The sequence below is a fragment of the Neopelma chrysocephalum genome, unplaced genomic scaffold (assembly GCF_003984885.1).
Source record: "Neopelma chrysocephalum unplaced genomic scaffold, ASM398488v2 Primary Assembly neopelma1_132, whole genome shotgun sequence".
Lineage (NCBI taxonomy): Eukaryota > Metazoa > Chordata > Aves > Passeriformes > Pipridae > Neopelma > Neopelma chrysocephalum.
Window position 1 is genome coordinate 1,171,516 of NW_020897794.1, and position 16,090 is coordinate 1,187,605.

At 45.4% G+C, this 16,090-nt stretch overlaps 2 protein-coding genes across 5 annotated transcripts in view; one reads left to right on the top strand and one right to left on the bottom strand.

The window, feature by feature from the left end:
• ACACA (acetyl-CoA carboxylase alpha) overlaps positions 1-2,606 on the bottom strand; it is a 127,061-nt gene extending 124,455 nt beyond the window's left edge. For all 4 annotated transcript variants that reach the window (XM_027698760.1, XM_027698758.1, XM_027698759.1 and 1 more), the window contains exon 1: positions 2,602-2,606. The gene's annotated coding sequence lies outside the window, so the exon portion shown is untranslated. The remainder of the gene's footprint in view (positions 1-2,601) is intronic.
• The window catches only part of TADA2A (transcriptional adaptor 2A), a 44,037-nt gene that overhangs the window by 18,392 nt on the left and 9,555 nt on the right, over positions 1-16,090 (top strand). The window contains exons 3-11 of the mRNA XM_027698771.1: positions 1,139-1,306; positions 2,558-2,664; positions 3,710-3,769; positions 4,361-4,452; positions 5,745-5,902; positions 6,868-6,956; positions 8,001-8,073; positions 14,507-14,570; positions 16,036-16,079. Coding sequence (XP_027554572.1) covers positions 1,282-1,306; positions 2,558-2,664; positions 3,710-3,769; positions 4,361-4,452; positions 5,745-5,902; positions 6,868-6,956; positions 8,001-8,073; positions 14,507-14,570; positions 16,036-16,079 — 712 coding nt within the window. The 5' untranslated portion in view covers positions 1,139-1,281. The remainder of the gene's footprint in view (positions 1-1,138; positions 1,307-2,557; positions 2,665-3,709; positions 3,770-4,360; positions 4,453-5,744; positions 5,903-6,867; positions 6,957-8,000; positions 8,074-14,506; positions 14,571-16,035; positions 16,080-16,090) is intronic.

Here is a 16,090-nt window from a genome sequence, read left to right on the forward strand (position 1 = left end):
TATGGGGAGTAGGGATTGGGATATGGGAAGTGGGATATGAGGAGTAGAGATTGGGATATGGGGAGTGGGAATGTGGGATATGGGATGTGAGATATGGGGAGTGGGATATGGGAGTAAGGGGAATGGAATATGGGGGGAGTAGGGATATGGAGAGTGGGGAGTGGGATATGTGGGAGTTGGGAGTGGGATATGTGGGAGAGGGATATGAGGAGTGGGGATTGGGATATGGGGAAGTGGGCATTGGGATATGGGGAGTAGGGATTGGGATATGGGAAGTGGGATATGAGGGGTAGAGATTGGGATATGGGGAGTGGGAATGTGGGATATGGGATGTGAGATATGGGGAGTGGGATATGGGAGTAAGGGGAATGGAATATGGGGGGAGTAGGGATATGGAGAGTGGGGAGTGGGATATGTGGGAGTTGGGAGTGGGATATGTGGGAGAGGGATATGAGGAGTGGGGAGTGGGATATGTGGGAGTTGGGAGTGGGATATGTGGGAGAGGGATATGAGGAGTGGGGATTGGGATATGGGGAAGTGGGCATTGAGATATGGGGATTAGGGAGTGGGATATGGGAGAATAGGGAGTGGGATCTGGGGAGGGGGATATGTGGGAGTGGGGCTTGGGGACCAGGGTTTGTGGCAGTGGGATAATGACGGGGGAGAAAAGTCTGGAAAGAAACAGAATTTCACTAAGGAGAAGCCTGAGCCAGTCACTGTGAGACATGTCAGGGATCCCACATCCCTGGCAATGGAATGAGTGTAGGACCTCCCTGTGCAGGAGCTGGTGGATCAGGCTCTCCATGGGAGCTGCCACTGTCAGCACTGAAATGCTGTTGGCAGGAGCAGGGCAGTGTTTGCACTGCTGTGCCTGTGCCATCCCTGACCTGCTCCTTCTCTTCCCAGTGCTTCTGGGAGGTGCAGAACAACTTCCTTGTGCTCCATCTGCTCATAGCCATGCTCAGCACATCCATTCCCACAGGAACCCTCAGTTTGGGGCTGTATCCCTGTCACTCCACATCTCCTTACGCCCCATCCCATCTCCCCGTGTTTGATTCCTTCTCACACCCAGAGAACAGACCCTCAGCCCTGGTAATGGTGTCTGGAGGCTGTGACAGCCCTTTTGCTTTCTGTTCAGGACCTTCTGGGAGGATCACACCTGGGGGGCCTGCAGAGGAGAATTCCCTTTGGACACCCTGGTTGGCACAAGGCTCCCATTCCCTGGGTGTTTGGGCAGGACAGGTTTTACTCCGAGGAGCAGGACCAGCACCCAGGGCAGCAATGGAGCGCCTGGCCTCCTTCAGCAGTAAGTGCCAGCAGATAATTAACCTCCCACAGAAAAGCAGGCACGAGGATTTCTCAGAGCTGTGGGATTTTGTGGTCACCAGCCCCGGGAGTGTTCAAAAAAACGTGTGGATGTGGCACTTGGGGACGTGGTTTAGTGGTGAAAACGGCGGTGCTGGGTTAGTGGTTGGGCTCAACTCTGAGGGCTTTAATGACCTAAACAACCCTGTGATTCCATGACCTTTGGAAAGGGTTTGCCATTGTTCTAGGAAATCAGCAGCCACAGGGGAGGGAGACAGAAACCAGCAGGATTTGATGAACAGAATCACTTCTTTGTCCAAATTCTCAAGAGCACGAGGACTCAAATGATTCAGTGGGAATTTGGGTCTTTTTTTTCTACCTACTTCTTACAGTTGAGCTGGTTCAAACCCATTTTCTTGGAAAAAGAATCATAGAATCATGGAATCCTGGAATGGTTTGGGTTGGATGGGACTTTAAAGACCATCCAGTCCCACCCCCTGCCAAGGGCAGGGACACCTTCCACTATCCCAGGTTGCTCCAAGCCCCGTCCAACCTGGCCTTGGACACTTCCAGGGATCCAGGGGCAGCCACAGCTTCTCTGGGCAACCTGTTCCAGGGCCTCCCCACCCTCACAGGGAAGAATTCCTTCACAATATCAAATCTAACCCTGCTCTCTGTGAGTTTGAAGCCATCACAACCCGACAGTCTGTTTATTTTGACCACTTTGCCACGAACAAAACAAGAAAAACTCACAGGGCAGCTTCATTCCTTGTCGAGAACCTGAGCAGAGCCTGAGGTTTGGATAGGTTACCACAATCCTGCTTGATGCCTTTGCAGCCTCAGCAATGTGCTGTGTGAGTCCAGCTCGAGGCACGTGGATGGGGAGTGCAGCTGCTGTGCAGAATCCTCTGCAAATAAGGTCTGGGCTCTGGTCTTTGATGCAGGAGATGAGCACAGGATCAAACCTGGCAGCTGGTGCAGCCTTTCCTTTGGGTCTGTTGCACAAGTTTGGGTTTAGCCCTCATTTTTTTGGGTCTAGCAGGGATGCAGTGCCAACATCTCTGCTGCAGCTCGTGCTGAACGAGGAACATTTAACATATTTGCAGAAGCTGCAGTAGGGAAGAGATGATACACTGAAAATTCGTAGAATTCACTGAGCTGGGAGGGGCACACAGCTCCTGGGGCTGGGAATTTAGGTGATGGCCAGTGAATTTAGGCTTGTGTTAGGTGAGGTTTTCCTTTGGTTTCCCAGATGACCCCTTTGACAAGCCCCCGTGCCGAGGCTGCTCCTCGTACCTCACGGAGCCCTACGTGAAGTGTGCTGAGTGTGGGCCCCCTCCCTTCCTCCTGTGCCTGCAGGTGAGTGCCAGCAGCAGAGCAGAGGCACTGAATTCCTCTGAGAAAGCCATCAAAGGCCTGGCTGGTGCCAGGCTGTCCATAAGCACATCACTAACCCGTCTCCCTAAACCTGTACCAACACACTTATTTGCTCAGGGACAGGGAAACAGCAAAGGGAATGTGGAGGATGAGGAATTGAGGCAGGAGCAGGTGAAGGAGGTCTTTGTGCAGCAGCCCAAGACGTGCAGTCAGCCTGGCTGGAACCCAACATCTGGAGGAGGATCATTTCTTGTCATTTTTTATGGCATGGAAAAGAAAATCCATCCAGAAACACCCTTCCCCTGTCCACACACATTTTTTTCCCCCTCCCAAACAGAAAAGGAAAACCTGCAATATTAACATTAATTGTTTGTGACCAGATGCAGTTCTTTCAAAGTTATATGTGTGATCTGATAAGCACAGAAAGTACTGCTGGTTTAGTTGTTAAATGAATAAGTTTGTGTTGTTATTATGATTAAAAATGGGCAGTAACTTTTAAAAAAGAGCTGAGTCTTGTGCTCAGGTGTGTACAAAATACACACAACCCTGTTTTGTATATTGGGTGTATTTTTGCTCATTTACCTGTACTTTAAAAAAACCCAGATACTTAGCTGTTAAAAATAGCTGCAAACCATGCTGGTGCTTTTAATCAGAGAACCAAGATTAAAGGGAAACTGTGTTTTCAATATTTACTAAATGGTCTGTATTTTCTTCCTGAAACAATCAGCTTTAAAATATAACACTAAATTTTTTTTCAGCTGCCTGACTTTGCCATAAATACTTATCAAAAAAATTTGGGATTCACAGGAGTTATTCACAGGCAAGATACAAAGATTAACACAATTTTAACCCAGATCTTTCTGCCATTTGATGGGATTTCTGACATTACATCAGAAAAAATTGAATAAATCAGGTGGGAAGTTTTGGATACCCAGTGGTCAGAGAATAAAAGGGAGAAAGGGATCAGTGAAAATGTTTTCAGGGCAGAAGTAAGAGCCTACCATAATGCTGATCTTTTGTTCTGCAGTGTTTCACCCGAGGATTTGAATACAAGAAACATCAAAGTGATCACACCTATGAGATAATGGTAAATATTCTTTTTGGGTAACACCTATTCAGTCCTGAGCTTTCACAACTTCCCAGGAGTGAGACACTTGCTTACTAATATTACATTGCAAGGTTAAGTGATGCAATTCTTTGATTCAAAGGTTTAGAACAATTTAAAAAAAAATCTTCCTTGATTGCAAATTATGGAACATAATGGGGGAGTGGAGTCATTTAAAGCTGCATTTTTTATTATGCCTGGATAGCACAGTGGACCTCACCAGACCTTCAGTTCTTTAGCCATGTAAATCAACCTCTGTTTCTCTATCCTTGTTTTTTCTTCCCCCAAATTAATAGTTTTTAAAGTCTCCACTAGTTTTTGCTGTGTTTCATAACTCAACATTGTGGAATTACAACTGGGAGGTGCAACATGTGCCAGGGTTTGCTGTGGTTGATGTCCCAGTGCCCTAAATAATTCAGCAGTTGTTCCATCAGGTTTCATGGGACACAGTGAAAGTTTAAAACTGCCAGAATTCCCTGCTGTGCTGCCCTGTGGTTCAGAACTCCTTTGCTCTTCCAGAGGTGGCTGAGAATGGGGGGTCACAGCAGTTTGATCTGCCTTTCTCTTCCCCAGACATCCGACTTCCCTGTCTTGGATCCCAACTGGACAGCTCAGGAGGAAATGTCTCTCCTCGAAGCTGTGATGGACTGTGGATTTGGGAACTGGTGAGAATTCAGTGGTTCAGCCAATTCCAGTGAACAATGGGCAGTTTTTCCTTTCATTTCCCTGGATCTCACTGTTGAACACACCAGTGCACATTGAAAGTTCAGTGGTTTATTGGGGTGAGACACTAATTTAGCAGCTAAAGTGGAAGGCTGGTGTTCCAGATCCTGTTTTCATGAGTTGTTTGTCTTCTCCCTCATGAAAAAATAGCTGTATTAAAAGTACAGAACCCCAGCATTCACTGAAATAGAACTGAGAGTCCCTAGGTGCATGTTGCTGCCAGAATTAAGACTGAGAACTGGTTGCAACGTGCTGTCGAGTACACTTTGGTCTGCTTAGCAATACAAATAATCTTCATTTTTTCCTCAAACATTTGGCCTTTTTCAGCCTTTACCAAATAAAGGAAAAACTGACTTTTCACCCTGGAATCTCTTGCATCCAGTTTTGAGTTTAGCAGACAGTAAAATGATTGCTGCTGGTAGATTTATTTAAATTTTTTAAAGCCCTCAACTTACCCAGCCATTTTATCAAAACCAAATACTTCACGTTTCTAGTCAACCACTTTTCCAGGAAAATTTTGTGAAGATTCCTGGGATGTGTTTTGTATGACCATTTTGGTGCTTAAAAAAAAATAGAATCATAGAGATATGGAATGATTTGGGTTTGGAAGGGACCTTAAAGCCCATCCAGTTCCACCCCCTGCCATGGGCAGGGACATCTCCCACTAGCCCAGGTTGCTCCAAGCCCTGTCCAACCTGGCCTTGGACATTTCCAGGGATGAGGCAGCCACAGCTTCTCTGGGCAACCTGTGCCAGGGCCTCCCCACCCTCACAGGGAAGGATTTCTTCCTAAAAAAACCTGTTTAACATGAAAGGGGAAACCAGTATTCACTTAAAAGCACAGGAGAAGCTTAGGAAGTAGAATGCAGTTCCAGACTTAGAATTTACCCTTACCTGGAGTTGGAGAAATGTATGAAAAGCCCTCAAATAATAATAGTGAATATCCAAACCTGTCAAGGATTTGGTCCATCCCATCAGCCAGGGAGTTTCTCATGTAAAGAGGGTGATTTGCATCGTTTATGGCCACCCAAAACGTGCTCATTTTTACACTCACAAATCTCTGAGTATTGGCTCAGTGTTGGTACTGAAAACATGAATTCATCATCACAGGGCAGTTCTCTACACACAACACGATCGCCCTCTTGCCCAAAATGATCTTTTCCCACTAGGGGAATTAAAAGAAACTGGACATTTCCATGTTCTTCACGTGAAGCCTCCCCCTCTCCCCGCTCCAGGCAGGACGTGGCCAACCAGATGTGCACCAAATCCAAGGAGGAGTGTGAGAAGCACTACATGAAACACTTCATCAACAACCCCCTGTTTGCATCCACCCTGCTCAACCTGAAGCAGGCAGAGGAGGTGCAGCACCAGGAAACAGCCATTCCCTTCCACCGTGAGTATCCCTGCCTTTAAACATCTCCTCTGATGGTGGGTATGTTATTATGTATATAATAACTGTGTCCCAGGCCCAGCTGCCGATGTGATTTGTCACAAAACCACCCCTTTTCAACTCTGCTGATTTCACACCTCTCTCTTTAAAACTGCCTGTTAAAAAGCCTGAGCTGAATCTCAGCAATTTAAGGAATTCTCAGTTTTCCTTGCATTTCACATCTTTAGCGTTCCCCCAGTCTGGCAGCTGCTCCTCTCTGAAGCTCCCCAGCAGCTCTGGGTGAGGTGGTTGCTGGGTGTCTGGAGGTTTAAACTTCCCAGTAAAGTGGTTAGAGCTCAACAGTAGGAACTGGGCAATTTTGGTTCTGTCCCTGGCTGTTATTGATTTTTTTTTATGTGACCTGGGCCAAGACAAACTCTCTGTGCCTCGACTTGTTTTATCTGTAGCATGGGACATATAATGCTCAGCTCCTGCACAAGTGTATTGTGAGCCTCAGACTATTATTGTCTGTAAAACACTGAGCTCCTCAGCTGGGAAGTGCTGTAAACATTGGGAGTTCTCTGGCTTTAATTGCAGCTCTGTCAATGGCCCCCAGAAGAAGGCAAATTTAACACTCCTGTTGCTCTTAACTGAAAGAACCTGCACGCTGAGCCCCAGGGACCTGCAGAGGTTTATGGGGGGGATGCTCAGCTCCAAAATGCAAAGTTTACGTTTTATTACCTATTTATTACCTTGAATTTGTGTTTGACTTTTGGGAGTACTACAAAGCTGTCAGATCACTGCATTTTTCTCTGGATGAGCTCAGTCTTTTTCCAACTATAACTTTAAACAAAAGCCCCATCAGGGTATTTTTCTTCAACTGATTATTCCCGCTTTTCATGCAAAATAAACACTTATTTACAGATCTTTAAAAAAAAAAAAGACCCCAAGCCCTACACAACAGCTACAAACCTTTGGTTTTTTTCCAGCTGCTGATGATCCCCCACGGCCAACTTTTGATTCCTTGCTCTCCAGGGACATGGCTGGGTACATGCCAGCCAGAGCTGACTTTGTTGAGGTAAGGCTGACTCTTCTCCCACTATTTCAAATTTGCTGCTGAGTGCAAGCTCAGCACACACACACCTGTTTGCCCCCTGCCTGTGGGTCTTTGCTCCTCATTTTAAAACATCAGGAGAGAGGACAGGACTGAGTGATGCTCTGAGTCTGGTGGTTTAGTTTAAGGTTATCCCCGTGAGGAGGTTTTAAGGTTATCCTGGGCTCTGAATCTTATGGGTCCCTTCCAGCTTGAGATATCCTGCAATTCTGTGATTAAACCTGGGGATTAATGAAGGATTTGATGACAGAGGTGGCGCTGGTGGCCTGCAAAGCTGGGAGCAGTCAGTGAGGCTGTAGGACACGCTGCTGCCACCAGATGTCCAGCCAGGAATGCCCTTGCTGAAGCAGAGTGGATGCTGAGAATTAGATGCTCAGCCAAAGGGATCAGCTCCAGCACTGTCATCTGCCTTAGGGAAGCACACAAGACCCTGCTCCAGACGTGCCTTGTAAGACCTGCCCTGTTTTCAGGGCTTTTAGCCGTGGGCCCAAGGCCCCAGTTCCTGCTCCTGTCCGTGAAGGAATGATTTCAGCCAGACAGGAGCTTGGTTTTTGTACATCTGAGCAGAATCAGCACCAAAGTGATTGGTGAACCACGGGACCATCCCAGGAACCCCACCCTGTGCCTGCAAAACACTCTCTGGCACAGGGTGGGAGTGTTGGGATTGTCCTGTGGAGGGTCAGGAGTTGGACTTGATGATCCCTGTGGGGCCTTTCCAGCTCAGGATGTTCTGGGCTTGTATGGTTCTGATTTCCACCCCAGTGTGAGGGTTTCCATCACATGGGGGTCATGGTTAATTCTCCTTACCCTGTCCCAACCCCCTGCTCCAGTTCCAGCCATGGGGGTGCTGTCACACATTGCCCAGGGAATGTTTGTTGCTGGGGGATGGAACCTTGAACCGCTGTGTTTGAGTGAATATCCCTGTTTTCAGTCCTTCTGCTTGTACTGAAACTTGAGACCAATATTTTAGTGCTGGTGGGTGACAATGTATTAATCACCTCTGAACAGGAGTTTGACAACTATGCTGAATGGGATTTGAGAGATATTGATTTTGTGGAAGATGATTCAGACATTTTGCATGGTAAGTCCCATATTTTTGTACCCTGTCTGAAAACAACGTTTCAGAGTGTCTACACAGCTTTTCATTGAGTCTCTTTCACTACACACTTTAAAAGTGAACATACATTTTTAATGTATGGGGTTTTAATGGTTTTTTTTAAAATCTATATTTTTATAATGTGTTTTTTAAAATCTCACTGGGATTTAAACACTACGATCCTCACTTTCAAATCTCCTTTAAAAGCTCTTAACCAACTGATGTACAAATGGTATTTATGCACAGAATAATGCACCTCACTCACTGCTGAAATGCAGCCAGTTGTACAACAGGACTGAAATCAAATAGTCTGCACCAGTCATGGGCATCTCCTTAGGAAAGACACAAGTGATGTTCTACCCAGGATAATCTCTAGAGAAAGTTAAGTGGAAACAAATTAACTGAGGTAACAACTTTTGGACACAGGTACATCAGAGTTTGATTAAACAGATTCACAGGCCCATTAGAAACCAGAAAACTTCAATGCCTTGGCATTACTTGCCCTCCCCAGCTCAAAAATATTCTCTTCATCTACATAAAGTTTGTGAGCATCACAGCAAGGCACAAACTTGGGATTCTTCTGTATTGCCAGTACCCTTTTCCCTACTACATCTACTTTCTCAGGAGATCTGTCACTTATTTTTAGTTGTTATAATGGTTTAGAAAATATCTAAATATCTGTGATCTCAGGGTAGGTGTTAATGCAGGCAGCAAGGAGCTGTGTAGTTTAAGACTATGTGAAACATATTTAAGCTGTTGTACTCTTGAAGTTGTGTGATTTTTCATGTGTTAAACATGCCCTGAGTTAGAGCAGCATTAGCTGTGTGTGACAGCTCCCTTTTTATTGTGGAGATGATGGTGTGAGTCCAGTTACTGCTCTGAGTTCCTGTGAACGTAGCTGCCTTAATAATAGGAAATAACAGGAGTTATTAAAGTGACATTTTAATCCACGGGGAAGAAAAGATCCCACATTTATAAGTACATAGAGTGTTTAAAAGTCCTGTGTTTATGCCTCAGAATTCTCCCATCTGTGTCAGGCAGTTCTGAGCTAAAGCCTTTGCATCCCTTGGAGACAGACAAATCCTGTTACGTACAGACAGCCCTGCCAAAGTTAAAAAAACCAGCTGGAAATGTAGCAGTGCATGCAGGAGCTTTAAAGAATGCAAACTCCCCTGGCTCGGGGAGGGTTATGAGAATCGTATGTCAGTCTCTGCTCCCTTTTAACATTTATTGAAAGGGGGCCTGGCCTGGGGCCATGTCAGGCATTCATCATGCCAGCTCTCTACTGTTTCTTTTTATTGCTATTGAAAGATACGTTTTCTTGCTTCCCTGTCCCGTTCTGGGTCCTGGTAAACCGAAAAAGCAGAATTATCTTCCAGTTCTGTTCATTAATGGGTAGATTAATGTTCACTAAGGCAGGTTTTCCAGCACTGCCTTCCATTCCCCCACCCCTGCCTTCCTCCCATGCACAGTTCAGCTGTTTAAGGTCTCTCCTGCTGTTCTCCTGGTTAAGTTGTCACTGATTCCTCATCCCTTCAGCAGATCCCAGAGCTGCACAGGGACAAACCCTGGGGTCTGTCCCACTCAGTGTCCCCAGGGAGGAGAATGTCAGAGCAGTGCAGGCAGATCCTTTTCCTTCAGGCGTATCTTCCACATAAATTGTAGGATCCTGGAATGGTTTGGGTTGGAAGGGACCTTAAAGGGACCTCATCCCACCCCCTGCCATGGACAGGGACACCTTCCACTAGCCCAGGTTGCTCCAAGCCCCGTCCAACCTGGCCTGGGACACTTCCAGGGATCCAGGGGCAGCCACAGCTTCTCTGGGCAAACCTGTGCCAGGGCCTCCCCACCCTCACAGGGAAGGATTTTTTCCATATATTGAACCTAAATTTCCCCTTTTTCAGTTTGAACCCATTCCCCCTTGTCTCATCACTGCAGTCCCTCTCCAGCTCCCCTGTAGCCCCTTCAGGTCCTGGAAGGGGCTCTGAGGTCTCCACACAACCCTCTCTGCTCCAGGCTGAACAGCCCCAGCTCTCCCAGCCTGTCTCCAGCCCCCCCCAGCAGCTTTTTGGCCCCCTCTGCATTTCCTGCAGTGAAGTTCAGAGACTCCTTGAGCCCCAGGTTGTGTTCAGACCCTTTTGACCACGGGCTTGTCCTCCTGGAGCTCAGCTAAGTACTGCTAGAACTGTATCTGCCTGTGCTCCTGCCCATCCTGCAGCAGGGACTTCCACAATCGAATTAGGAGTTGGGAATTTAATTATGTGTTGTGTGAAAAAATACTTCCCTCTGTCTGTCCAATCTTTTGCCTTGATAATTTCATTGGGTGCTCTCCAGCCCATCCTTCAGTTGTCTCCAGTGTTCAGCAAAGGGAGGTCAGGCTTTTGCTCTGGGAAAACTGTTTGGCAGAGGGTGTGGAGTGTGACCAACTGCATTTTGGATCTCTCTGCTCTCAGGAACTCTGGCATCTGCCTTCCCACAGCTGTCCCAGGTCTGCCCACGTGAGAGAGAAAGCCTCTGAAAGATGGAGTCCCAGGGTCCAGCCAGCTGCTTTTCTTTCACATGAGGCATCTTGGGGAGAAAAAGAATCCTTTTGCAAAAAATTTGGAATGAGATCTTTCCCTTCTCCCTACAAAAAAAAAAGGGAAGGAGCCACATCCTCCCCTGTCCTGCAGTTTTAAAGATCTCAGCTGCTGACTTGGCTTGAGAGTATTTTGCAACCTAATTGTGGGATTTCACAGAGCAGAAAACGGCTCAACATGTGGCTCTGAAGGCAGGGAGGGCTTAAGAGTCCTTTGTACCCTGTAGCTGACAGGCAAAGATGGTTGAGAGGCAACCTGGATGTAAAGGTAAAGCTGTAAAACAGGGGTTTAACACATTTTACAGCCCAGGGAAACCCACACGGGGCCTCGCAGCAGAGATTAAGGATCAGGCTGTGAAAAAATCCCCTGTTTGTTTTCCTGCCGTGCATTAAACTTCACTGGGTTCGAGATTAATTTTTGAAAACTACTTTTTTATTCTGTTTTCTGAAGGTTCCTCAAGCTAGACCCTGAGAACACACCAGTGTAGTTCCTTTGGTCTCTCTTTCCTTTGGTTCACGAGTCACAGATCAGTTCTGCAGTGTTGAGGCTGCACATCACACAGGAATATTTGATGCTTCCATTGGAGTGGAATTCCCCCTCGTTCTCTTTCTTCCACATTGCTTTTCTTGACATTTTTTAAAAATTATTTTTTTAGAAGTTCTAGATCTGAGCTGCTTGATCTCTGTTTTCTGATGTATTATATCTTTTGAGATACATACATAATTTTACATATATCATATATTTTCTCTGTTGTATTTCCCTGTGTCACACTAAACAAGTTCTTGGTATTCCCACAAGAAAATGCAATTTAATACAAGGTGAAAAGACTCCCAGGCAGCTTTTATGAGGAACACAGGAGCTGTACCTGCTGCCTCACCAGCTCCTCCCACCTCACAGGAGGTCACAGGCATCCTTTGGTCACTTATTGATATTGGTGAGATGGCAGAAATTGTATGAAATCTCTCATATTTCAATTAAATTCTGGAATTGTCCTCTTTTGTTCAGTGCTGGCACTACAGTAAGGGAATGCAAATATATATTGCAGTTACACAAAAACATAATGGACAGATCAAAAGCACCAACCAGTTACAACCCTAATTCAGCCCACAGTGCTTGAATATTTCATGAACTACAAGTTTTCATCAGGCTGAATTAGAACGTTGGTAATTTATCTTTTTCCCAGCTTTTTTTTTCCCCCCCTTCTCATGTAAATGATTTTCACTCCTAACACTGCAAAGTAATTGCTGAAACCACAAGTTTGGAAGTGAGTGGAAAATAGGCTGCAAGAGGCAGGGAAATTTGATTTTAAAGCTGCAAGGCCAGTGTCCTCCTAGACAGAACATGATGTTTATTCCTTTGTGGAGGTTCCTGACACGCTCCAAAGGCAGATAACTGTTTGCCATAGGTCCTGCTTTTCCTCCAGGGAGGGTGAATTTGGACTGTAGCCATTAAAATCTGTCCCAACCCTGGCACACACTGGTCATGCAGCCTGTTTACTGGGATTAGTTTGCATTCTTCCCATTATTTGGGCCTCCCAGGCCAAGCAGGTTCCCTGGGACGAAACAAAGGTCTCACTCATTAGAGCTCAACAAAAGTTTTTTTGCAGACCAAACGAGGCCCCGAAGAGGAATGAAAAAAGCAAAGAAAAAACTGTTTTGGGGCACGCTCCTGGAGAAACCAAAATATTTTGGGGTTGTTTTTTTTTTTTTGGAGTGGAGAAAGGAGCCTTGAATTTCTGCCTATCACTGAGCCCCGAGAGCCCTTATCAGTGCCCAGAATGGACACTGGGAACGCCGTGTCAGCCTGGATTATCTCACATTACCAGGACAAACAACTGCCTCCCTGCTAAGGATCCATGGGGAAAAGCACAGGCAAATCATTGTCATTCCTGCAGCATCCCCTCTCTCATTTCCATGCAGTGTGTAACAGTGTAGTAGTCGGGAGTTATTCATGCATTCCACATTTGGTAATCGCCTGGTCCTGTGTGAATATGTCTATTAAAAACAAAAGCCCCTCCAAAAAAGGCCATGTGGCAGCAAATACTAATTTTTTTCCATGAGCAGGAGCTCCATTTTTTTCCCTTCATTTGCTCCTTCCCCTCCCCAGCTGATCATCATTTCTTTAGAATATTGTGCACTCAGGTGAAAGCACCAAAACGATGGTTAGAGGTGCATAATTACTTGTGATATTTATAGAGGTTCTCCAGTGCAGTTTCTGCATGTACTTATTAAGCTCTGCCCACACAAACCCCACGAAATAACAAGCTGGCTGAGCTTGCAGAGGGTCTAAAAACTACAAAAATATTTTCTATAAATTGGCACCGACTCCAGCCCTTCCTAATGGATTTCATTCATGTGTAACTTGCTGCGTTCCCAATTTCTTGTCCCCACATTTGAGCAGGAAGGAGAATTTGCTATCTCTGCTTGTTCTTAAATTGGGAAACTCAAATACCTCGTTAGGAAAACACACAGTGATGCTTGGAAATGCAAGAAATTTGCAAAAATAAGTAGGAGTGTTGCACCACCCCTCCCATCTCACATGGAACCTTTTGCTCTGAGACTAGCATCAAATAATTCGTATAAACTGAAGATTTTTTTTGCTTGGGATCAGCAAGTGTGGCTCCTGAGTGAGTCCCCACAGCCTTTGAGCTTCAGCTGTCCCTGTTTGTATGAAATTTGATTTCCCAGAGGGATGCAAGGATGAATTTCCCAGAGGCTGAGGGGGCTTCCTGGTGTTTGCACATAAATACATACTTAAAACAGGCACATAACCACACTTCTTAATTGCATTATTAATTATTTATCCCAGAGTGCAATCAATAAACTGCCACTATCAGTTTTGCCCTTTTTGTGTAACTACAGAGAGAAATGGATTGTGGGTTCTGTCCCCCTTGGGCCACCCCTGTTCCCACAGCACTGGGATGAAAAGGGACGTGCTCTTCCCCTTTTTCCAAGGGCTGGTTGTTGTCTCACAGCCTCTAAACCACTGTCAGGGCTTAAAGTCTCTTCCTTCCAAGGAGTGTTTGGAAATGATTAATGTAAAGGCAAGAAAAGCCACCACGAAATCAGCCAAAACGACCCAGAATTTATGTGTTATTTAACAGAACGAGGGAGGGGGAAGTGATAGGTGTCTCTTTATCTTGTCTTTCAAGAATTTCCCCCCCAAAAAAAAAAGTTTATTAACCGGATGGTTACAGGAAAAAGGAGCTGCAGGATCTGTGAGTGGATCAGGCAGCCTGCAGACAGGTTTGATTTGGGAAAGGACATGATTTCTAATGAGCATGGCTTTTTCCTGGGCTTCTTCACATTGTCCTGAACTGCTCTTTGTTCTCCTGGCAGACAGATAAGTTTGGAAGTTAACAAGCTGGAATCTTCTGGATGCTTTTAAGAACCGTAGCAAAGGCCACTTTGAATCTCCACAGTTCAGAACTGGGTCTATTTTTTGGAGTTCCTTTTGCCCGAAGATGATACCTCAGATCCTTAAATCTGACAAATTTGCTTTTCAGAGGGAATACTTCACAATTGCATGTGTGAAGGAACAAATCAGTGCTGATAGTGAAACAGTCCAAGAAGGAAAAGAGTTCTCAGGATCTACCCTGGTTCATGTTTACATTGTATTTACAGTGATGAATTTGGAAGCAGTAAGCAAAAAGAAGCTTACACAGGTAGCAGGTACTGCAGGTTAGTGTCTGGTGAGCTGATGCCCCTGGTAAAATTGCCACAGGACTTTTAAAACAGCAAAGCAGTGACCATTTCAGCCTACCCTGAGCATAAGGGCTTGAAAATCAGCCTCACACAGTGATTGCTTATGAATTATTCTTTCATCTTTTTATTTTGCAGCCCTGAAGATTGCAGTTGTAGATATCTATCATTCCAGGTTAAAGGAAAGGCAGAGAAGGAAAAAGTGAGTTTTCAAGCAACAACTGTGTTCCTTTGCTTCACTAACACATCCTGGCCCCCAGTGTTCCAACACACCTTGTGAGGTCACATTTGCAGAGTGGAAACTGAAACGGAATTTGGAAAACCCATCCCAGATCCAGGGCTGGAACCAGCCAGAGAGAGGCAAATCTCTGTTCTTTCCCTCCCTGTGCAATGCTGATGGATTGCACATCATTAATTTCCTACTTCAGGAGGGGGAAAAAAAAGGCTGCCAGGCTGTGACTAATTGCTGGACCCCCACTTTCTCCACAGAATTATTTGCATCATTATTTTTAATTCCTAGTGGTCCCTAAGTTAGTGTTCCACACTGAAGATAACTCAATTGCTGACGTGAGGCTGAATAATTTATTCAGTTCATTGGACGGCGTTCTGGAATGACTGAATCTATTAATTGAATTAAATTTTATTATAACTTTCACATACTTTGTTCAATATTTAAAATCATATCTTGCTGGATTACTCCCTGCTGGAAGAGTTAGTCATTTGGAGTGAGGCTGCTCCAGTCCTTCTCCTCCCAGAGCAGCACAGTTCTGCTGAGTGACAGGGAAGAGTGGGTATGGATTGACCTGCTTCTCTATAATTCAGCAATAAAAACTATTTAGGTGGTGTAATTTCCACGATGATCAATCATGTCATGCTAAAGGAAAGTGCCACAGGGCTCAGTTACATCACTCAGTGTCAGGTTTTGTGAAGTTTCCAAAGCAGGGTGGGACAAAAAGCCTGAAAAATGACACAAAAGTGCTGATGTCACCCTCAGAAAGGTGCCTCTGCACGGGACAGGAAGATTTTTGTCCATGCTAAAGGAAATGTAATGGATTTTACAGAGCAAGTCCCAACCTGACCCTGACAGCCCAACTGCTGAAACTGGGGACAGATGTATTTCTCATGCACCTGCCCTTTCCCTCTGCTCCTTTCCCTGATCCTGGCAGGAGCACTTTGAACTCAGAGTTACCCCAATCATTTGGCTCTTTTTAAAATTCCAAGCTGTCATGGAAAAGTTCCTTCCTCCCACTGCCAGTGGTGGCATTTACAGTCCAGCTCTCCCCTTGCTCTAGCAGAGTTTTGTCTCTCTCTGTAGCTGGAAATCATGTTCATGAGACACTCTTTACCTCTGATTTTGGAAGGATAAGTTGTAAGATGTTGTGGATGTGAAATCTGTGCCTAAAGGAGCCATTCCCAGCCCTTAAAGAGATGGCAGCTCCCTTTGTGCTCAGGGCTAATGCACAGCACTATCCAAAATGTGCCCTGATTAAAGCCACACTGCCTCATGTTTCCATTCCAGCCAGCTCAAGGGTTATGGAAATCTCGTTCATGTTTAATTTTAGACCCCTCTGATGGTCTAAATCAAAGTTTCTTCTGAAGCCTTTGTGTTTGTGAGGCAATGCAGGAGTTAATGGCTCTTATTAATACCATTTTGCTCTCATTTACAGAATTATAAGAGATCATGGCCTGATCAACCTCAGAAAATTTCAGAGTGAGTATCAG